General features: G+C 33.0%; 2 protein-coding genes across 8 annotated transcripts; one reads left to right on the top strand and one right to left on the bottom strand.

Moving 5' to 3' along the window:
• Nucleotides 1–4,464, top strand: LOC106069358 (uncharacterized). 3 transcript variants are annotated; one of them, XM_056037239.1, is made up of 5 exons: nt 1–141; nt 977–1,791; nt 2,605–2,804; nt 3,955–4,011; nt 4,186–4,464. In XM_056037239.1, the coding sequence occupies exons 2-5, from the start codon at nt 989–991 to the stop codon at nt 4,389–4,391; spliced, it is 1,266 nt and encodes a 421-aa protein (XP_055893214.1). In that variant the 5' UTR covers nt 1–141; nt 977–988; the 3' UTR covers nt 4,392–4,464. The 3 variants fall into 3 exon arrangements, with proteins under 3 accessions (XP_055893214.1, XP_055893213.1, XP_055893215.1); XM_056037238.1 differs by having other exon boundaries at nt 28–136; XM_056037240.1 differs by lacking the exon at nt 1–141 and adding an exon at nt 340–386.
• A 1,782-nt stretch (nt 4,465–6,246) lies between these two features.
• LOC106069357 (E3 ubiquitin-protein ligase RNF14-like) lies at nt 6,247–24,253 on the bottom strand. Of its 5 annotated transcripts, none has more exons than XM_056038629.1 (11): nt 24,147–24,253; nt 17,225–17,326; nt 16,201–16,359; nt 15,685–15,774; nt 14,714–14,937; nt 14,257–14,365; nt 13,661–13,815; nt 12,430–12,633; nt 12,073–12,295; nt 10,859–11,031; nt 6,247–9,994 (listed from the first exon to the last, which is right to left on the bottom strand). In XM_056038629.1, the coding sequence occupies exons 2-11, from the start codon at nt 17,244–17,246 to the stop codon at nt 9,749–9,751; spliced, it is 1,605 nt and encodes a 534-aa protein (XP_055894604.1). In that variant the 5' UTR covers nt 17,247–17,326; nt 24,147–24,253; the 3' UTR covers nt 6,247–9,748. The 5 variants fall into 5 exon arrangements, with proteins under 5 accessions (XP_055894604.1, XP_055894606.1, XP_055894608.1 ...); XM_056038631.1 differs by having other exon boundaries at nt 24,043–24,173; XM_056038633.1 differs by having other exon boundaries at nt 17,225–17,308; nt 24,147–24,165.
• Nucleotides 24,254–24,570: the final 317 nt, after the last annotated feature.

Raw genomic sequence — 24,570 nt, 5'->3', positions numbered from 1 at the left:
GAACAAGGGGGCACAACTCGTGTAACTATTGAACATAATCTCTTATAAGACTAGAATTGACTAGAGTCTTGATGAAATCGAGATTTAGATCTAGATCTAGACTAGATCTAGACATCTTAAAATATCTATAGATGGTGTACGGTATGGTATATCAACATATATATAGATATAGTCTAGATTAGATCTAGTCTATCATATAATCTAATAATTATATTAATATAGAAACCTAGACCTAATACTAATATTAGTAATATTATATAATAATAGACTTAAATAGATAATAGATCGATTTCTAATCTAGAATCTAGGTAAACTAGGTTTATAAATTGATAGATTATCAATATCATTATTATCATTATGATTAAATAGATAAGATAAGGTCAAAGGTGAGAACTAAAGATCAAACTAGATTAGATTAGAATTTAGATAAAAAAAATATTCTTGTGTACTACTACTACTCTAACTAGACTCCACTACTCTCTAGATTGTCTAGATCTACTCTGGAATTATCAAACTGCTTTTACTAATGTCAGGTACCCATTTCATTAGACATTATAATGATTAGAGTCATTAGACTGGGTGGGCTGGCTGAGAGATGCTCTAAAATCCCGAAATTCAAGATCCCAGTCTTTACCAGGATTTGAACCCGGAACCCTTGATTCGGAAGCCAAGCGCTTTACCACTCAGGATTAATTTTAAAAATCTAGAATCTAGTAGATTGCTAGATGATTGATCTACTTAAAAAACTATTCGACTATATTACTATATTATATACTATATAGCCAAGTCTTGTAAATTAATATACACAGCAAGTTTTACTTTTTTTACTTAACACAATTTTAGGTGTTTTTTTTGTTTTTTTTTATTCAGATAGAATCTACTTTTTTAAATCTCGTAGAGTGTAGGTAGAGTCATTCCGATCCCTTTTTTTTTTTGTTTAATAAGATCTTAATAGAACTGTTTTTCATTTTTTCAGACATAAATCTAAATGGAGGAGAAAGGTAAATCTAATACAGGCTCAATCACATCAGTAACAGAAGAGGAAGAAACATCTTCAGATTCTGATACTACAGAGTCCTACACCAACATCACATCTTCATTACTTAGCAGCACTGATACAGATGATAAACTCACTCCTGACTTGATCAATATTTCCATCTCCAAGCCTGCCAAACAGATGGGTAATGCTCCAAAAAGAAGGAAGAAGTGTAACACCACAGTGATATCAGATGTGGACATTCAAAAAGCTGATATTTGTGGTTATCCCCCAGCTTTGGAGAATGTTGATGACTTTCTGCCTAGATCAGAAAGTACAGGGTTTATTTTCCCTTACGGTTCCAGTCCACTTCCTTTGGGAAAGTTAGACAATGCAAGTCTCTGTAGCCAGCCTGAAGAAGAATTTCCTAGGCATGAAAGGAAGATTTTGGTTGCTCACTCATCCTCCACAGCTAGTGACAAAAGCTCTGGTGCAGACAACTCTGAAGACAAGTTTGGCACACACTGCTCAAATAATAGCAATAGTAATGCTAATGGTGACAGCTCTACAGTGCGCCCATACCTGCCTAACTGGACTTGTGCTGCTTGGTACCAGGCAAGATGTTTCGACCATTATTGGAAACATTACAACTTTGTCATGGCTTGGTACAGACAACACATCAGTAGTGTCAGGCTATTACACAGTCAAATTGGAATGGTGTGGCCTAGTTTTCCACAAAGTCATCACTGCTGTGCTAATAAAAAAAGAAGAAGGAATGGATCTGCCAGGAGAAGAAAGCATCACAAAAACATTCAGTAATTATTTTGTTTATATCTTTAAATACATTACCAATTTGATACTCAACCCTTTTGCATGATTCCAAATTATTATATTGCCCATATATATAATATCTAGATTAATCAATAGACAAATAGATAGATTTAATGCAAACTCTAAAAATTTTTAATAAGAATTTGATGAACAATCTGAAACTTTTATATATAATCTTAGAAAAATGATCCATTAACTCTGTAAAATGTAAAAACAATGGGCCCATATTCATAAAGATTATTAGATTAAAACAGAGAGGAATGTTTTAATATTAAATGTCTTGTAGGGTCTTAGGATTAAAAAGCCAGATAATTAAATGTGACTGAGATTCATAAATTTAAAAAAAAGTTTTTTTATTTTCCTTGTGAACTATGATTTATTTTTTTTATTTTAAAATAAACAAAAATAAAAATGTATGACTTACTTTGAACCATTTGTAAACTTTATAATTGTTTAAATTTTAGACAAAATATAAACACCAGTAATTATAAATGAAGTATTAAATATATATTTATATGGTTAGATTCCAAAGCTTAAATATATTTGATTTACCATCTATCAAAAACATTATCAAATATAATGTAAAAAATATATTTAAATATATTTATATATATATAATTTAAATGTAAGCTAATAATAATGTGTTTTCCATATAATATATTTACAAGCAGGTCGGATAAATGCAGTTACTTTGTAGAATTGAGATTTCTATGTTATATGTTAATAAAAAATTTAACTCTTGATCTTTGATGTAAGAAAACCTTTTAGTTTACTTTTAAAATACTATTTCATCACAGGAAAAGAAAGAAAGCTCAGAAGGCAAGCTCCAGCAGCAGATCTAGAGAATCCTTGTCAGATCTTAATGAAAGAAAAAATGTTGTAGATGAGAGAGATAGTAAAAGTGATTCTAACGAAGAAGAAGAAGACATAGAAATGGAAATAACTGAAGAGATGGCTCAGTTCATCAAAACATCAATGATGCATAAATTGGAGAGAGGTGTGTCAGACTTTGTTTTGTTGTAGTTTAATTATACAGATTTCTGGTTGTATTCAAATTTGGGAATTTTAGTGATGATAATGGTGTAAACATTTCTGGCCTTGAACAGTGTGTTGAAATAAGACATAAAACAATCTTCAAAAGTGTGTGAGATGTGCTTTGGGGAGGAGAGTGGTAGTAATCAGCTTTTTATACAGGATTTTCTTATTATATGTATACTTAATAATCAAGTTTGCATATATGAATTTTAATAACCATTTTACATTCTTTAAGCAATAAAACCACATTTTATTTTTAGTAAGTTAGGAGAGCTAACTTAATCTTTTTATATAATGCTCCTTCTTCCCTAGTGCTATTAGTGCAAGGGATGGGTTGCCAGTGCCTGCCAGGAAAACCAGTGACTTGGCAGAATTTAAGCCTTTGGTTAACTTGCATGACTAGATGCATGACACGTAGGATGTAATCATCTTCTTTTTTGAAGTAACATCTGTATTTTTATAAGCTAAGATATCAGCTCTTATCTTAGAAGTGGAGAGGTAAAGCTGGTAACAGCTAATCTCAACAATGTGTAAATGCTCTCTTACATTTTTACAATATATGCTACAATTTTATTGTAAATAATAATTTCCTACTTGGTTCTTCTGGGCTACAGGTTGACTATATATTACTATGTTAAATCATGTAAGAGTTTGCCATCAAAATAAACTATGTCTTAGACTTAGATCCTCCCACACCATTCGCCACATTGGGCGGCAAGCTGTCTCCACAAAGATCTGGCAATGTCTGAAGCTTCTTCTCACCTGGTGTCCACTGCTCTGAAGTCCTCCATGAAAGTGAGGTGCCAAGTTATACAAGGACGTCCCTGTTTGTGCTTTCCTAGTATTGGCCTACATGTCATCACAACTTTCTTGGTATGTGTAGTTCATTTTGTCGGAGAGCATGTCCCGCAAACCTCATGCAACACTCTGTCGCAACCTCACTTAGTGGTCGAGTCCCAGTTCGGCATAGGATTTTCTTGTTTGAGGCGCCATTTCTATAACTCCTAAAATCCATCTTAGCCATTTTTGTTGAGCCACATTTAGTCTTTGTCTCAATTTTGGCAGATAACAAACTGATGAACTAAGAATAATGCTTTATTTTTTCTTAACAGACAACATAAAGAAAAATGTTGAAGAAACAAGAGAAGAAGAAACATCAATTAAAATTGGTAATTTATATTTAATTTAGTAATGTCATTTATTTGTGATATTTTGTTGTAGAGTTATAAAAAAATATTTTATCGCATTGAATGTTCCCACAAATATCTTTTAAAATCTTTCAGCTGTAAATTTTTTTTTTATTTGCTCGCATTGATTTGTTCATGTTTTTATATTCATTTAAGCTTCCTGTCAACCTAATCCTACCACATCTGCACCTGTAGAACGACCTGGGGCTCGGAGAGCAGCAGAATTGAAAGATCTTTATGGAAATGGTGCAGCTATGATTCATGGGATGGAAACTGCTCTTCAAATGACCTATGATAGAGATCTGGATAGGCTAAAGCCAAAACTTTGGCCCAATATGCCACTTAGAATTGTGTTCTCATAAGTTCATATTGATTATGTTTATCAGAAGACTTATAAATAATTTGTTTGTTAAAATAAAACTTTAAAAGATTGTTTAGGGTTTGTTTTGCTTTTAGATTTATTTTTTTTAGAATGTTTTGATTATAGCAATTATCAATATACTGCTACAGTTACTCCTGCCATTCTGTAATATTAACTTAATGCACAATTTTAAAATTACTATAAATGGTGAGCAAAACTTTTAAAAAATTTCATTTCTATGCATTTTCAACAATCTAAATTACAAAACATGAACAACCTATTTAAAAATGCATTTGAGACTAAACTATTGCTATCTTTGTACAATAGATTGTACATTCATTGGACCTAACATAGCCATTTAATTGTATGCTTCATTTTGAAGAAAAGACACAATTTGCTTTTACTGTAAACATTTTTTTTTCTCCAGATCTAGGAACTGAAATTTAAGTTTGAGCCAATTGGTTTTTGAGAAGATAGAACAGTGAACATGATGTATAGACCAATCGGTTATTCCTTTTGGAGCACGCTATGCACAAATATGTTTGGCTAAAACCTTTTTAAGAAAGCAGAGATAGTGAAAGATTGATTACAAGCCTTCACATTTTATTTTAGATGTCTGGACCTATTTCATAAGGGATGCTCTTTACATGTGAGGCCTAAATTTCAAAACGCAAAATAATTCCTATGTAAAGATAAAAATTAAAAGAGAATAAAATATTAGGTTTTATTGGTCCTTAATAACTCTTGCTGGTATAGGTAGAGGTGAAAATTCCATACAAAATGTGTCTTGTAGAATTGCTAATGCTCATCTTCCACTTGGTGAAATGTTAACTTATGGGCTAGTAATTACATCTTAAATTGTTAAAAAAATGTTTATGTAAGTAATTGTGTACATAACATCACCTTCACCTATCCCTTATTCTGTTGGGGCACCATGCAAGATTTGTTGACCATCTTTCTCCATTCCTCTCTTTTGCCTTGGATAAAACCTCTTTCAATGGCATGCCCATTCTTGGAAGACACATCATAAAAGAACAAAAAGGTTATGGGGGTGTTTCCAATGTTAAGTATTGTATTAACATGTACTTTATTTTACCTCAGGTTCTTATCAAGCAGGCTACTATAGAAATTCAATGTTGACATCTAATAATTCTTCTTTTCACATTGCAATAAAGATTTGTCTACCTACAGAGAATGAGTAAATTTGTGATCTTAAGACTTTGTAGTGAATGTGCATTGCACAAGGATGAATTTCTAGATCTCACATGACTAGCTGTACTACTTGTATTTGTTAGATAATGTAAAGATACTGAAGATTTGCTTAGTGATTGCATTACAAATCAAGAAAAAGAATTTGGTTGGGAGTAGTGCTCGTATAATGAGAAGCCTTGAAAAGATTTTTGGGTAAGTATCGAGTGTATGTGTATTGACTGATGTAATACATGCACTATGTTTACAAACAACCCTAAGACGTACCAGATAGGCACACTGCTGCTGCTGAAAGTAGAGTCAAGAGACAAGTGAATATTAAATGGCAAAATGGTCCTAGGAGTATCCAGGTATTTAGTGGATTTTAAATGTGTTGTATATTTTTTTTTAATTTTAATATCTAGTGAGTTTATTGGTACGTTTGTATACTTCTACTCTGAGGTTGGACTACCTGTCTGGAGCTACAAAACACACAGCCAGTTTGATATAAAGAAATATTTTCACTATTCTACATTTGGATGGTCAATACAAACCTAAATGATATGGGACATACAGTTGTTCACCAACAAGGGCTGTGTTTTTTTATTCAACCAATAGAAATACACTAAGCACAACAATCCTGACACACAATTTAAACACACAAAATGAACTGTTGGGATTTATTTATTTGTGATCTTGAATAAGGCAACAAAACTGAAATTACAAACCAAACACATCAGTTCTATACTTAACTATCTAGATGACCACTCAACATAATCAAGGACACACACATCCTATGTATTCGAATACTCCGTCTATAAAGACAAGAAATTCAAACAAGACATTTACAGGTTGTAACTAACAGCAGTCACACATATTTTAATTCTTTCAGTACATTTTCAAAAACCATCAATGGATCACTGAAACCAATTATTTCAATTCTGTATGCTCTCCTTCATAACCAAAATGCCTTTCATAAACTATTAGCTTTTTAAAACATTCAACCAGAGGGAGTACAGCAAAAATATAATCTATAGGTCAATAATGCCAAAACATAAGTATCTGAAATCAAACAAGTAATTAGAACAATGGTAAAAGAAACACCAACACAAATCTAGAGTGCAGCCAATTGCAAATTCTGACCAAAAAAAATTATTTGATGGATGAGACACTTGAGCCTTCAGTGGACCAAACCTTTGCATTGGCAGGAAATAACAAACTGGTATAAGGATATCTGTGTGATATATATTCTGTGTTAGGTTACACTATAGATAGTGTGAGCATTCCTGAGTTTTGTGGTTTTGTAAGAAACAGTGATCAAATGAAAATAGGTTAACAAGATTCATTGAAATAGATAACAAGCAGTCTGTTTGTTTGACATGTTTCGGATGTTCCTTCAGAACTGAAGATTGTTACATCCTAGCCTAAACCACCAGCAGGAAACAGAGGGTAAGGATCGAATCCAGGGACAATTAAGATGATAGTCGAGAGCGCATTCACATGATCAGGCAGTCTTAAAGGGCATCACTAAGGTATTCCAAGATCAGAATAATACTTCATTCACTGATATAGAATATACAGTTAATGTGGTTGAAAAACTAACTGCATTAAATAATTATGTGGTTTAAACAACTAGAACATAGCAGCCAAGTAGATAGCAAGAAACCAACATGAGTATCTGTAGATCCACTAGCTCTTAGACTGAGCTAGACAACTAAGACCAAAGGTTTAGATACTTAGTTTACTGTCCAATAAGGATAAAGACATTTGGATGTCCAGCCAAAAGTAAAATGTAAATATAAATAGACAGGACGGTTGTTTTGTATAACTTTAACTGTTGAGAAAAGTAAACAATAATATTTGATATCTTTAAGTTCACATACAAGAAAATAAATAAAAATTTGTAACAAAAATCCAAGATTTCGTTTTTAAAATACCAGTACAGCAAAAAAAAATTAAAATATTTCTATATACATCTTGGAGTAGCTAGGAGGTTAAAAACTTAAACAGATTAATGGGTATTTGATATTTATTAGGGAGGTTAAGGTGCTGACCACATGAATCCTCTGACCTCTTAACTACAGAATCAAGGGAGATGTACAGCTATTTTTTTTTTTTTATTATTAAACCCTCAAAGTGCTTTTAATGAAATCTTAATTTTTTAATTCAAAGGTCCTACTTTTTATGTTACTTCAAAAACAGCTAGCTTATTATTGATATGAATTAATAGTGTGCCATAACTGGCCAGGGTAGAAAGACATTGCCTCTGACCTTATCACACAATGAAACATACAGCTTGGCCATCTCTGGAAGAATCATTTTTGCAAACAAATTCCTCAGTAAAACACACATAATAAGACCTTCATCATCAAAGCAAAGCAAACTTAATAATAATTTACCTTTGAGTTAAGACTAGAAGCATGAGATAGATCATGATTCAATTAATTTCTCCAGATTTCATTCTTTGCTTTTGTTTACTAACAATCTTATAATTAACTAGAAGTCCAGCACAGTATAACAAAACCCAAATTTGATAGAAAATTTTGAAACTGAAAATTATCACAGTCGATGTAAAAAAAATGTACTTTGGATTTCTAAACATCTTCTTAATTATGTCTAACTAAGTAATACATTAAAAATAAACTCGAGTTATATTAACCTTCAATTAAAATGATGTTTACTGTATTTTTAAATATTTACTTTTCCATGAAAAACAGACCCTGTTGCATTGACATTATTTATATCTATTCAAATGATGAAATATAATTTCTGTTTCTATTCACTTGAGATTTCAATTAACTTTTGAGACCGTCAAATGAATTTTTAAAAATTAAAAGCTTGATATATATAATATAGAATATGTTTTTATGCAGATAATTTAATCAGGAATAATTTTTTTCCACACTAACTTTTCACACCAAATAATGCCCAAGTGCTACTCATAAATATGAATGCTCAACTTTCAAAATGTCAAAAGAAAAAAATAATATACAAGTCAAGTTAATTTATCCTTGCTGAATCACTTAACGAAATGTTCATTTTGTTTTTGCAGAAATAGGCCAAAAACTGAAGTACTTGAAATCAAACAAGTAACAATAACAATGGTAAAAGAAACATCAACTAACTAAAATGTAGAGTGTAGCAGAGAAATCACTTTGACTGCAAACTCTGACAAAAAATTACTACAAGATGTCATAAATTGAGGCCTAAAAAACACAAAAAACTTGAATGTCATTTCAAAACCTATTCCACAATTCAACAATGTTAATTTGAATATTGCAAAACTATTCAAACTCAAATAAAGAGAATGTACACATTATAAATTAAAGATAAAAATGTTTTGCTAAGAAAGAAACATGAAAAAAAAAAGATGATTTTAAAAATATCTAACAAGACATAGTGCTAGGTTTAGAGCTAGTATAACTTTAATGCTAACCTTCATAGCTCAAGTAAGTTTCTTCTTTTTTTTTTTAAAACCAATTGTCGGGCATACATTAATCTTTACATAATTTGTATCAAATGTTAAGAAACGTCATTAATTCATTTAAATAAAAGGTTAAAAGCTTTTTGTCAATACAGTTGAAACAATGATGAACATATTTTGAATAATTAAATTATCTCATTGGAAATGCCTCTTTGGTATAAACAATAAGTAATAAAATTTGGACCTCAACAGAAATATTTATTTAAAACTAATTATGATGAAACTTTAGCTAAAAAATATTAAGTTTAAAACAATATGAAGCCAAAGACCTAAAGCTTGGAATGAACTTCTATCATATACATAGCCAAGAGAATGGATTTGACTGTTTTAGTTCACAGATTAGAACACTATACAAAGCCAAGAGAATTCAGACACATCATGGTCACTGAGCAGATTCAAGAGTATTTCACTAAGCAAGAAATACTTTATTACTAGGGATGTCCTCAAAACATTCACATAACAACTTCATTGGTGACACACTGACAGGACTTTTGTTCAATAACATCAAGTGTTACTTATAAAGCAATTGCCTAATTCAGTATCTTTCTCATGGTTCCACAGAAAAAAAACATTTACTTAACAGTAATTACAAAATGACAAAACATTAGGGGGAAGGGGGTGATACAAACTAAAACTTTGTATAAATTAAAGATTGGTGAATGAATTTCTAGACAGAAAGTCAAATCTTAGATCAGAGCAATGTCAAAGTCCTCCTCGTCTTCACCCTCTTCGCTGCTTTCTGGTGCCTCATCCTCAAAGAAATCCATGAAGTCCTCATTAGGATCCACACCTTCAAACAGTCGATCTGCACACTCAGATGTTGGATGCTGATAGTGGGCATAAGGGTTAGACTTTGACAGCTCTTGTTGGCACAGCCAGCAGAAAAAGGCACGACAGTTGGTACAAGTCATTTTGTTGCAGCCATCTTTTTTCTGAGGAGTTCCAAAATCAATTTAACACATTAGAATGTTATTTAAAACAAAGATGAATATAAAATTTACATGGCAAGAACAAATTCTTCTCTTGATCATTTCAATACAACTAAAATTACTTTAATAAAACAAACAAAAAAAGTTTGACTTGTTATACTATACATTACAAATTATGCACAGATCTATGTTAATGCCTTATATATATATATATAGTTGTTACAAGTTTCTTTTCAGATCTTGCACTTTATGGGGCAGATGATGAAAAGAGAATATATTTCTATTACCAACAGTTCATGAAAGTGTGTTATGTGGCAAGCACAACACAGTGATCCACTGCCTTGATTTTACCCAACAAATTTCAGGTACCAGGTACACATATTGTTGGATGAAGTAAGGTTTGTCCTATTAATTCTGAATTCAAACTTGATTCTTCGAAATAAATGTGCTAACCCTAACTACAGACTTAGAAAGAAAAAAGTATTTCAACATTGATTCTCAGGCTTAAGTTTATTTGGTGTTTGCAAAGGACATGACAACTAGCTCAATGCAAGGGTAGTGATCCTTGTAAGCACAAGACATCTATTGTTTGGAGGACAACTTTTAAATCTTTGTCTTCACTAAAGGAGACATACTGGCAACAATGTAGACCCCTCTGACATTTAGATCAACCACTCAATTTCATAGAAAAAAAAGCAGATCAATAAAAACAATTATAGTAATTTGCTATTAGGTACGTTATCAGTAACTTGTTACTTCAGGTCTATTTTTATGTCTATAAAATTACTGGTAATTACTGTTATTTTTAAAGTATTTCTACTTTTCTTTTTTAAAAACTAGAAAACATTAAAGTCATTTTGAATGTACCTGTATGAATGTACTACAGCAAGGACACTGTTTGCTATTTGACTCTAGCCAACGATTGGATCTGGTCTCTTCAATAGCTCTCTGAACTACTTGTTTTCCATAGCATTTTTCTAGTTCCAGTCGACGATCCTCACTGCCAGTTTCATATTGTTCATACAGCATAGCGAACATTTCTATGTTTAAAAAGGAGATAGATGAATCATTTCAATAAAGAGGAGAAAGTGTCATGACTAAGTAAATATAATTGTGTGCACCTTGTTAAATGTTTCAGACAGCCTCATGCATCACAGATAGACATGGTAAAGCATGAGTTAATAACCCACAGGTTCTGAGTTCCAGTCTTAGTGAGTGTTTTTTAAACTCATTTGAGTACAAGGCTGATTGTCCACATGCACTCTGAATTTGAATTTGTCCATAATTACTAACATTTGTCAATTGTTTATTATGTTAAAAAAAAGACATATATATTAATCAGACTTTGTAATTATTAAACAATTAGTTTTGAGAAATATAATGACTCTAAATATGGTGCTCTTAAAGAAAAAATTTGATGATACATTTTTAATTCTGTACTAAATAAATGCAATTTATAGAAAAAGAGTGAAAGAGCCTTTTTTTTAAAGGGTTCATCTTTCATGCTGTACCATGCTCAGTGCCTCATTTTTTTTGTGAACATGTAGGATTTCATGATATCTCTAGGTGATTACCAAACTTAAATCAGGATTTCAACTTGAGCCCTCTGATAGGTATTTAAGCTGTTTTAGCCAATCAGCCACACATCCCAACTTTGCAAATGAACCACTTGGAGGGAAGTGGTAAATATAAGCTTCTAAGAGCGCTCAGTCAATTTACTTCTATTTATATAATTAGATTCTAAATTTAAGCCACAAAAATATGCACTGCTGTTTCACTGCCCTCAAGAACAAAGTATAAAAACCACTGAACAAATATCACAGATAAGGCAGCCTTGACAACAATGGTTGTATATAAGATTATATAAGATAAGATGGTGTGTTGACAATTTGTGCATGTTGACAAAGAACCATGGCTTAGAAAATATTTGTTCTGCCTAATTCTCAAGGAAACTTTACTTCATTATGGCATATATTCACTGTAAGGCAAGCACAATGACCAATCACTTTCACATTCTAAACCCAAGCTTGGTATATAAACTTTAAAGTTCAAATATTCAAAGCACAGTATACAATATATACCTGATTTTAATTTACAAGGCGTTTGTCCATGATATGTGTTTTGACATCGACCACAAAAAGCATGCCTGCACTTTTGACATAGACCAAGATTTTCTTCCAACACAACAGGAAACTGGCAAAATGGTCTTGGACAGTTCATCACATCAGTCATCACAGCAAATGCAGTTTTAAGTAGAAGCTTGTCATAGCGCTGGTACAATTCTTTAGAGACAACACTTGCAACCTTTATAAAATGCAATTTTTAACATTTATACTAAATGTAGTAATTATTCTTAAATTAATAAATATAGATTTTGTTTTTGTTAACATACATTGTGATAAAACAAAAGGAATAAAAAAAAAGAACTAGTCTCTCACTTCATGTGGTAGTATTGTTTTATCACACTTGTAACCTGGACAGTGCAGATCAGTCACAGCCCCATCTTTGATCAATGCCTCTATCCAACCTTTGCTACAGTTCTTACACTGGTGATGCTCATCACAGTTTGTTAGACGAAGAAACTCAGATCCTGGTTTCTCCTCCATACAGACGTCACATGTAGTCAGATTGAAATCTAGAACCTAGTGATGTAATGCTCTTAGTTGAACTTTTTTTTTTTTTACATTTGAGATTTTTCTAAAGCATATCAAAATAGTGATTTTTAATGTACTGACTGAGAAGGCTGACACACTCGCCAAGAGTGGGAGAACAAACTCACAATTTAACTCTGCACTCTACCTAGAAGAAATGAAGAAACTAATAATAAATAAAATAAATGAGAAATGGACAAGCTCTCATCCAAATCACAAGAAAGATGATGCTTCTTATAAGCTATCCCTACAAGATCAACGTCTAATCTTTCGACTCAGGACCAGACACTACAGAATGCGACAACATATATGTACCAGAAGGTCAAAATTGGAACCAGTAAAATCTGCCCATGTGGTGTGTCACCAGAGAATGCCGACCATGTCCTCCAAAACTGTTTTCTTTACCATGAGGCCCGTACAAGATACTGGCCCCAAAACACCCCAATAGAAAGAAAACTATATGGAGAGCTCCCTGATTTGGGAACTACTGCGCAGTTCATCTCATGTATTGGTTTGGTCATCTGAACGCTCCAACATAAAAATGAGAATGAAGAAGAAGAAGCTAGTAAATAAGGCTGACATACTAACTCTGAATATTATTGCTATCAGAAACTAACATTTTCCCTACGAAAAAATGGATCTGGTCTCTTCAATTGTACAGACCTGTGACGTGGCAAAGAGCTATTGATCTGAACTGCCCGCAGATTTTGACATGGCAAGTCAGTTCAGACCTTATATAACGATTGGTCTTGTTTCAATAGCTCTCTGAACTACTCATTTTTCATAGCATTTTCAGATAAAACAAAACAGTTTTACTGAGCTCTGATAAAATTGAACTATATTATACTAGCATTTCTGTTTTGCATGTCCATATTTGACCTAACACTTTTAATTCATCAAGTAATAAACTTTAATATATATATATATATATATATATATATATATATATATATATAAATTTTGGAATAAAACAAAAATTTACCAGGAAGAAAAGATTTGTAACTTGAATTCTACTTACAGCAGGTAAGACATCCTCAATGCTGCCAAATGTCTGAACTCCTCGCTGATCAAATGGTTTGGGTGTGAAAATGTCAGACTTGCCATATTTTGTTTTGGCTGGGTGTGTATAAATATGAATTAATACTCTTCCAAGTTCATATGGAGACTTGATACCTAAAGGAATGAGAATGTTTATTCTATTACATTTAGAATATATACTAGAATAGAAACAAGCACATACGAAGAAAAATCATTGAAAATTGAACGTAGAGTCTTTTCAAAATGTCAAATTGCATGAGTGGAATAGGTTATTATGTACCAAGCTCAGTTTTAGAAAATGATTGATCATTGTGATAGCTTTACAGTGAATATAATCCATAAGGGGAAAAGTTTCAATGGGAACAGGTAATTTTCTACAAAAAATTCTATTAGGATTCTTGCTTTGAAACATGTAAGTGGTGGAACTAGCAAATGTTTACAGCTAACTGTCTTATTACGACATTGTATGTACATACGACTTTGCCCATTCTTTGTTTTAAGTGTATGTATATTTTGTTATATTGTATGACAAAGACACAATATTTAAAAAAAAGATGAACTTCATAACCCAAATACCTAAATAGTCAATAACATTGTGATACAAAAAGTCATGCCATTCTGCTATCACCGAAGAACCTTTGTGTTTGTTCCAAATGTCATCCAACTTCTCACAAAGCCTTGTCAGCTAAACAAGACAAGAACAAAAACATAAAACATTTATATATTTAAAAGCATTTATTAAAAACTATTTATTGCATATTTGATAATCGATTCCACTTTGAAAAATAAATGGAAAAAATACTTTTTGGAAGGGATTTAAAAAAAACAACAGCCACCTATGAATGCTAGGTCTGGTATATAAATTATGTGGATAAATAGTTTATGATTTGTATTATTTCTTTAGACTTTCTATTGAAAATGCATACCCTGACTATAATGTCAAAAAAATATTTTTTTTTAGTTTTTGAACAATATAATTCAATTAAGATTCCTAAAAAGAACTACAACTAGAGGCAAGAAAGACGTTACTTACATTTCTCTTCTCTAACCAGCAACATGAAAGTGTGAAGTTGGGAGGACTAACAGAGGGGTAGTTGTGAGGGTAAGAAAAGTTCAGTGTGATGGGAGGCAACCTCTTGATGGAATACAGTTTCTCTTGGGGAGTGGGCACTGCACCTGGCCTGTTCTCATCATTTTTACTTGCATCCTGTAAAAGTAATCTGGCACGATGATTTTTACCTCTACCCCGAGCAGCAGCTGCAAGGAAAAAAAAAATTTTTTATTTTAAATTTTAAACCCCAGATTTGATTCAACTAGTGATTGTACTTTTTACATAGCAACATAAAAAATGCTTAATTGATTAATACTTAAAAAATTGGGTGTTAGAAGACTGAACAAAATCTAACTCTAGTCTGTGAGAAACAAGCCAGCTAACCCCAACAGAGCAAGAAATCAAAGACAGGGGTCAGATTTGACATTCAATATGAAGGACAACAGAAAATATTGCAAAACAGACTCTGGACTGGAATTTACAGCTGAAGAAAATGGTTGGGAGACCAAAGTTTCCATGGAAAAGATCAGCAGAAAAAGAAAGCAAAGACAGCCAGATGAAGAAGGAGGAGAAATGCCCTGCACAGATCCCAATATCAGGGTAATGTTTAGGCCCTATACTCAACTGAGAGTCAAAAGAATTAAGTAAGTAATCAGACCAATTCTTTGATAGAATTAACAGCTAAAAATAAATCTTTTTCTATTCTATTTACATAGATAAACGTAAATAGCTTATCAGAAAATAAGAAGAAACAATGTGTATGGCCGATATGATAATAAGTTATGCTATTTTAAAAAAACTCTTTTGTTTCAAGTTTTTACGTTGGTTTAAGAGAGAAGAAAAAAAATAATTGCTAGAACAGATACATAGCATAATAAATCATATACTATGCTATGTCAGATTACAAATCCTACTCTGTAAAGGTTTTGATACAATCAAAAAAGCAAACTTACAGAAAAATAATTTTCTGATGGCTCGAAGATCTTTAGTTATTTTGACACAAAAGTTTTCAGGTGTATAGACTGGGATGTTGAAAACGCCACCTGGTGATTTAAAAAATGTATGTAAGTCATCACATAAAGACTTCTCAAGGAATAAATTGTGACATGACATAGAACACAAATATATCTATACATGTAACAAAAATTATGTACTAAAACGCATTCACTTAGATCTCAAAAACTGCAAATGGTCAGCACATTTTCCTATCAAAAGCTGAATAGGTCTTGATGCTTTAATGCCCTTTTAAAATTGTTAAAGGATTTGTTGGTCCATAATATTATAATATTCTGTTTCAAAGACTTTTCTGAATGGTACAAAATATTTTTTACGATTCCATAAAACTTGTTCATACCATCTGGAGATTCTCAGTTCAGATTCCAGAACCTTACAAACTTTCAGCAAACTGACTAACAAACAAACTTAGAAGCATTTATCAATTAAATACATTTGTAAATATTCTTTTATACCTGGAGGATGACCATTTGGATTATTATGTTTACAAATCTCTAAATCTTCATTTTCAAAAATAGCTTCTAGTGCAAATAGCTCATTCTCTTGCTCAATGCGATCATCTCCTTCGGCCAGAACTATGAGTTCATTTGATTGCTTCTGACTAACATTATCAACTGCAAATATAAAAAAAAATGTGTGTGTCAAATTTAGAACTAAAAGCTTTCAAGCAGGAGTAAAAGATCTGCCTAAATACATAGTTAGTTAAGTTATAAACTACAGAAAAAGAAACATGTATACAAAGCCAAAGTTGATGAAGTTAAATTTTATCATAAAAAAAGAGAAATGAAAGAGTTTAAGTTTATTTGTATACAACTACAAACTATTGTTTATGTTTTACAATAAATGTATTCAAGGGGTAAGGAACGGATGGCCAAATCTTGTTAAGAAATCTTTTGAAAAAATATACACTTTTCTTGTCTAGAGTAAATTTTCTTCAATACACAATATAAAAGCTATGCATTAATAATTTTAAATTGCTCATAAATCTTAGGTCTTAATAAAAAAAATAACAGAGCCATTTATTCTTTAAGTAAGTATTTTTAAAAAACTTCATAGTGTAATCAGACCTTTCAAAGACTTTGTGGACTTTATTAGCTGGAAAGTGGTGATTTAAGCAGGATTATTAAAAAAAAAAAAGACATTCAACATAAACTTAGAGGCTTTTCCACTTTCAGGGGCCGCTAAAAAGAAAGACAGCAACAAAATCCACACAATATGTGACCTCTTCTACGCCTCCAGCCCTTAAAAAAAACATTGAAGACCTAGAGTCTAAAAGCTAAATTATACAAAAAACAAACAAAAAACAACATTGTTCCCAACACAAAAAAAAAACATTTGTTTACAAAACACACATAAGAAACAAATATGCATTTACAAAACAATATTTAACATACACACTACAATATTTGGGTTGTCTTTAGAGCCAAAATAATTCGCAATAAACATGTTGACAAAACTTTCGGCTGCATTGTTTCTTACCTAAGTCTCCACCTTCGGCCATTCTTTGTGTTTAATAAAAAAGACCATAATTTGTTGAACTAATGATGACTGTTTTCGATCCTGCTGTAGAAATATTATTACCTAGATATAAAAAGGAAAAAGTGGTAGAAAACTTAATTTAAATGTTATGATGCACCATTACAGCTAACTTGAATAGCTGCATCATAAAGTTACTAACAAACGCTATTACTGTGCCAAGTAAAAAAAAAAAAAAAATTCACTACAAAAGTAAGCTGCACAGTCTAGTATATAAGTATTTTTAATTTCAGGTTTATATAATATGAGTTGTCAGTTAGCAACTACTCAGTTGCTTTAATCAAGCTTTGAATCCAAGTTTGTTTTTTATTGGCATTAATAGCTTTATATAAAATATAATTAAGAAAAATAGAACTTTATATATATATATACATCTATACAGATGGTTCTGTTTAATGCTGACTCAAACAAATTGCAGAGTTTATTTTTTATTTTGCACGGTGCGGAGCAGTGTCAGAACATATGCTGGGCTGAGACAACCCACCCTGGCAACAAAATCACTTTCTTACACCGTACATTAATAGGAGAACGTAGTTAGTTTTTTTTTTTATATTTTATAATCAAAATGTATCCCATCAACAAGGCTAACAAAAGGAAAAGTGCGATTCCTACAGGATCTTCCATTAAGAAGTAATACCTCTAATAATGTAACAATAGAGAATTTTCACCATACTGTTTGTTGTAAAATGTTTTACATGTTTCGGATGTTCCTTCAGAGTTGAAGATAATTACTTCCTAGTCCAAACCTCCCGCAGGACGACGGGGAATGGGAGCGGGCAGTGTTTGAACCCGGGACCATCGATAAATCTGAATGACAGTCCAGCGTGCAAACCGCACGACCAGGCAGCCATCCTAGATACTGACACAAGGAAGTCAAGAAAAATTATTTGAGCTTGACTTAATGTGATGAAATTGCATAAAAGAGGCAGGTAATGTTGCATGTAGAGATACTATTAATTAATATTAACTATTCTAGAATCTATAGTTACAGGATCTAGAATAATCTAGATTATTCTAGATCTAGTGAATTCTAGTCTTTAAACTTTATAGATTCTAGAAGTAGATCTACTTTCTAGTACTAGATAGTAGATTCAAACTAATTTAAAATATATATAAATAATTTTATAATAATAATATAAATATAATCCAACTAGACTAGATCTAGACTAGTACTCTAGTGACTCTAGACTCTAGCTAGTCAGTCTAGTGAGTAGTAGAAACTAGATTTACTAGACTTGACTAGAGACACTAGTGACTAGACTACTAGTAAGTACTACTAGTACTAGCTAGATCTAGAATAGATCTAGAGTCTAAAGATCGACTTTAATTTTAATTTAATACTAGATCTAGATCTAGAATTTAGAATCTAGATCTAGATCTAGGCTCTAGGCCAGGCTCGTCTCTATAGTCTCTATGTGACTATGTGTATGTCTATAGTCACACTATACTCTATACTCTAGACATGAAAATGTCTAACGGAAGCAAAAAAGGAAAAAGTTGTCAGGTATGATTACGACGTAAAGATTTTGAAAACTGCCATTGATGAATTGAAAGCAAAGAAAATGACTTTGAGACAGGCTTCTAAAACATTCCGAATACCTGCGACCACCCTCCACGACAAGCTTCACGGAAAGCAACCTCTCGTGCCACAAATTACTCTGCTAACGAAAGAAGAAGAAAAGAAACTCACCGAATGGCTGATTCAGATGGCTAGCTTAGGTTTTGGAAAAACAGGTGTAGAGGTTCGGGAGACTGTGAGGTCCATGATACGAGCCAGAAAAAATAATGGAAAGACTGATAGTGAAGATCATGTACCACTTCCGCACCGTCAATGGCTATATGGTTTCCTTGCCAGGCATCCAGAACTTTCCATACGATCAACCATGCCACTAGGTAAAGACAGAGCTCTTGTATCACCAGGGGCAGTGGAGTTATGGTTCAACAAGTTTCAACAGACCATAGAGGCCACTGACCCCACAATATTCACCAGCCCTGGGCGTATATTCAACGCTGATGAGACGGGATTCGCATTCAACACTAAGACCCGTCAGATTGTGGCAAGCAAAGGAACCAAAAATGTGTATAGTATCACATCCAACACCAAATCACAAGTATCCTTTCTCGCATGCTGCAGTGCAGCGGGGCAGTACATTCCACCAATGTTAATTTATCCTTACAAGAGGATCCCTCAGAAAAATTTGCTAGAAAAATTTCCAGAAGCCTTACTCCAAGTGTCCGACAACGGTTGGGTAACTTCTGCCATTTTTTACAGTTGGCTCAGGGACATCTTTATCCCATCTACAAATAATCTCCCAAAACCTATCATACTCCTTGTCGATGGCCACCCAAGTCACACATCCCTTCTTGAGACATCAGTTATTTGTTCTGAAAACAAAATAATATTATACTGCTTGCTCCCACATGCCAGCCACATATGTCAGCCCCTTGACCAGGCATTTTTTGGAGCCATCAAATCTGCGTGGAAAATTGCAGTTAAAAAACATGTTTCAAATGTTGGGGAGGGTGTCAACTTAAAAACTTTTGCTGGAGTATTTAAGCCAGTGTGGGACAGTGTTACTACTCCAGTGTTAGCATCCAACAGTTTCAGAGCTGCCGGAATTTGTCCCTTTAACCCAGGCAAAGTAATAAGTTCCACAAAACTTTTGCCTAGTAAAGTTTATTTGCCTGAAGAAAATGCCATTCAAACAACAGCTTGTGAACCTTCATCCCCAGTCGAGGCAGAATTGTCTGTACCAGTACCTTCCATCGATGTCGAAGCCTTTTCATTTCAAGAATCAGCTTCACCCGACTCACTTGACTGCTCACCTTCCTCCCAGAAAGAATTCCATTTATCGCCATCTCATACTGATGCTAACACATCTCTATTGCCTCTAGACATCTCTCTAGCACTCACACCCTTAATATTTCCAGACCCAAAAGGAACGCCTATAGACAGTACATGTATTGTTCAGACAGAGGTGTCTCTAACACTAGTGCCACCTATAGCCTACCCAGTTAGTAAAGAGTCATCCGACTCACCATGTACATCACCAGTCATTTGCCATATTTCGACTAATGAAGCTCCGCCAGAAAGCCCTATCTCCAGCCCTCTGGAATTCAATACTCAGCAAATAAATGCTTTGAAAGAACATTCACATTTCATAGTTGATGAAATGACAAAATGTGAGTTGTCTATGTTTTTCACCAGACTTGAAGACCCACAAAACCATAGTTTTCCAGATTCGTATCATGAAACAAAATTTGACAAATTTACCGCTCTGATTCGCGCTGTTGCGCATGCCTTTAGAGAAACCAATGCTCAAACTAAAGTTACGCCGCCCAAATCCACGCCACCCAAAGCCACAATATCTTATGACAATATATTCAAACTACCTTCTTTTGTGAAAGGTAGTAAGAAAAAATCAAAGACCACACCAACATTACCATGGGTAATCAGCGGCGATGAATTTAGAAATGTATTAAAAAGGAGAATCGATGATAAAGAAGAAATAGAAAAAAAGAAAACACAAAACAAATTAAAAAGAGAGGAAAAGAAAAAGAAACGAGAAGAGGAAAACAAGAAAAATGAAGAAGAAAAGAAAGAGAAAAGAAAATTGACTGAGCAAAAGAAAATCACAAAAGAAAGAAAAAAAACAAAGGAGCCAAGAAAAAGACAAGTGAAACAATCAAAGCAGGTCAGAGGAACAACTGAAGGAAAAGACTGTGGTATAGACGAAAATGAGGATCCATTGACAAGAAAAGATATGGAGATAGAATTGGTAAAGGAGGGTAATGTGATGGTCGACGACGTGGGCTATTTCAAGAATGACAACTGCTTGGGGTGTGGCACAAGGGACTGTGGGGACCTCTAGATTCTCTGTGACACTTGTGACTCTTGGTGGCACACTATCTGCACTCATAATGCCAAAGATTTGACAGCTAAAGAGTTGAGAACTTTTAAATTTGTGTGCAGCTGGTGTTGCCCCGGTCTTGCAGAGTTACATTGAATTTAGAGGTTCCCTACATTCTGCTATGTATAAAACTTTAATGTACATAATGTATATACGTATTATGAAATGTATATAAAGACTTTAGATGTAACATAAATGTTTTAAATTAATCTGTACATATCTTTTGTGTATTTTAAAATCTGTTATATATAAATGTGTTCATCATCTTTGTAAATAGTTTATTTATTAATTTATTGTAAATACTGGTAGTTATATTTTATATTTCTATAAATAAAATTTAAAAAATAAAAAAAAATCTTATGTAAATAAATATGTACATATTTTTATAAATTTATTTTTTTTTAATTTTGTTTTTAATATCTCTAATTTATACCAATAGTGCCAGAAGCTTTAAGATAGTGATATTATACATTTTTTAAAATGACCACTAGCAAGAACTAAATCATGAGAGAGAATTGAAGACAATATAATTATGTGTCTGGACGAGAGCTGGTTTCAAGCCTGTTACATCAATTGCTCTGAGCTTGGTATGGTCTCAAAAGAATGTTATAATCAATTTGAATGGACCCCCCCCCTCTTTTCCCCCAAGTCCACTGAGCATGGTTGAATCGTAGATACGCTCTGAGTGGGAAAGAGTATGAGGTCACCTATTACTCCTCCTTCACTCCCTCCCCTTCTAAATCATTCTCCCAAAAGAGGCTTTTTACTGCTCTACAGGTAACACTGTCTGATGACCTTGGTTGATGTCAGTGACCAGACATTAAAGAAGTTGTGGAGAGTGGGAAAGGTGGTAATGAATGATGTTCTTGCGCTAGAGTAAAAAGAAAATGACTTCGTATTGAAAATTAAAGATTAAAGCATGTTTAAGATATATTTTCTTTGACCTGCTCGAGCCTTCCATCAGCTTGCTCGAGCGTACTAACTAGGGGGAGATATCCGAACGAGGAAAAGTACGCTTGGCGATACCCACCCTACTCCTCTTTGACCTCATATTTAATTTTAACTAAACCTAGTGATACATTAAATAAGATCTATTTTTATAGACAAATGGACGAGGAATGAGGTAGTTCCGAATTCCCCCCGAGTCACGTGGTTGTGTGTATACAACGCGCACCGTGCTTAGTTTTAGTTAGTTTGTAGTGGGAATCTGAAGCGTTTTAAGTCAATATTTAGTGGTTTCAATTTAGTCATTAGCGCTAAACTATAATTTATTAATAACAGAAGAATCTAGAGATACATATATTTTTAATAGTTTCAACTAAAATAGTTAAACCTTTGATAGAAGGTACCGAAGCGTTGGCCTATAATCTGCCATAGTGAGATCAAGATTTCCTGATCTACAATGAATGACTACACTTACAGTTCTTAGCATTCGGGTAACCAGTCCTAGAAAAAAAAGTAACACTTTCATCCCCCCCCCCTTTTCCTCTCTGCCCAAAAGTAAACAAGCTTGAACTTGAGTAGAACACTAAAAGTTGGACAGCAGACCAGTGTGTATTGGTCAGATAGCTCTAGGGCTAGTGTGTAGTCGATATGTCGACTAGTTGTTATAAAAGATAAAAAGACTGCCATGGGTTTTCCTTGTGCGTAATAGGCTTCAGTTGTTTAGCGAACAAATAACACATCTGATAGTCAAGGATAAATCTAGATCTACTCCTACAGTTACACAGACCAAATGTGTCTTACCCCGCCCTTTCATTGTTAAATTTGGTTTCTAAGTAATAAAATGGATCTAGATCTGTTTTGTCGACGCATTTTTGAAACTTAAATGTAACAATTTGTGAATTTCTTAAAAATGATAGAACTTTTAATAACATAATAATACATCATGTATCCAACACAAAAAAATAATTCTTAATGTTATCGATGTGTATAATGTATTTGCGATTGGCGGAATATGAAACATAACGTTAAAAAATAGCTGAAGTTTATGAAAATAACAATGTTTCAACTAATATGCATATTATCCCATATATAGGCCTATAAATATAAATAAATAAAAAAAATATATATTTATATATGTATGTAGGTATGTATGTGTGTGTGTTTTGTATAGTTTATACCAAGCTTTTTTTTTAATCTTACAAGAACGTTTGTAACAACATCTTTTTCTGTATGTGAATCTATCATCGGCAATGTGTTGACGCTTGTTGTGGACTATAAAGGAAATATCATTGATAATTTAAAACTTATCCTTAAACAGTTCTTGGCCCTTTATGAAAACATTCGTAAAGTTATTTGAAAATTCAGGGAGTTCGTTGATGTACTCTGTATATTTTAAAATGTTTGTAAATGTAAAATTTCGTAAAATAGAGGAGCAACAGCAATGGAAATATAAGAAGACAAGGCCATTCTCCTCTTTGTTGTCCAACAATCACATGACTTTGGTTAAAGTAGGTCAGAAATAAGGAACTACCTCATTCAGAGATAGCATCAGTTTTTTCATAGGTCAGACCGTTACGGTGCTATAAAAATCCAAACTTGAAAATTGCTGCCAGCGGGCTTAATGCGCTCGAACTTCGCACTTAATCTAGTATCAGTATCTAGTATCTTCGCACAGTATCTAAGTCTAAGTATCATTTTCACTTATTTATTATGACAGTGAGTATGTGTAGACACTGTAGACCGTAGTAGTACTAGTAGACGTCTTTTTAGTCATCATTCTGTCATCTCTAGTTTTTTTAGACTAGATACTAGAGTAGTCTAGATTAACTAGATAGTTAAGATACTAGATATAGTACTAGATTTTACTAGATCTAGATCTAGATACTGACCAGAAAAGGTTATTACCAATATATATGGTAGATTTATTCTAATATTTAGATCTAGATTCTAGATCTAGTAAAGTTGTTGACGTCTACAATATGATGATTTTTATCAATGACATTTCTTACGTTTTGAAGCGAAAGACTAGACTCTACTCTAGAATCACTAGATCTATACATAGATATCTGGGTTTAAAAAAGGACGAAACTTTTATGTTTCCACATTGTCATTCGAGTAAAAAAAAAAATAAAGGACTGGACTAAAAAGTTAGCTAAATATTGGCAACTGACCTATACATTGTCATGTGTGACTTGGGGCGGGACCCTCTGAAATGATGTGTATCTATATCGAGGGTTCCTATTAGGTTCAATTGTCTGTTAGACCGTTAATGGCATATGTGATTTGACGACCGTCTCTATCCATTCATCTCTGGGGTTTTTTTTACCAACATTAGAGTCTCTTCCATAGACAGGTTCGTCCATTCCTTAATGTCAAGTTATATTGTCCTCCCTTCCAGCTGCGGCGCAAGACTTAATTTTGTTGTGGGCAAGT

Source organism: Biomphalaria glabrata, chromosome 8 (genome assembly GCF_947242115.1).
Source record: "Biomphalaria glabrata chromosome 8, xgBioGlab47.1, whole genome shotgun sequence".
Lineage (NCBI taxonomy): Eukaryota > Metazoa > Mollusca > Gastropoda > Planorbidae > Biomphalaria > Biomphalaria glabrata.
The sequence above is the reverse complement of the archived record's forward strand: the minus strand, read 5'-3'. Positions and strand labels throughout refer to the sequence as shown.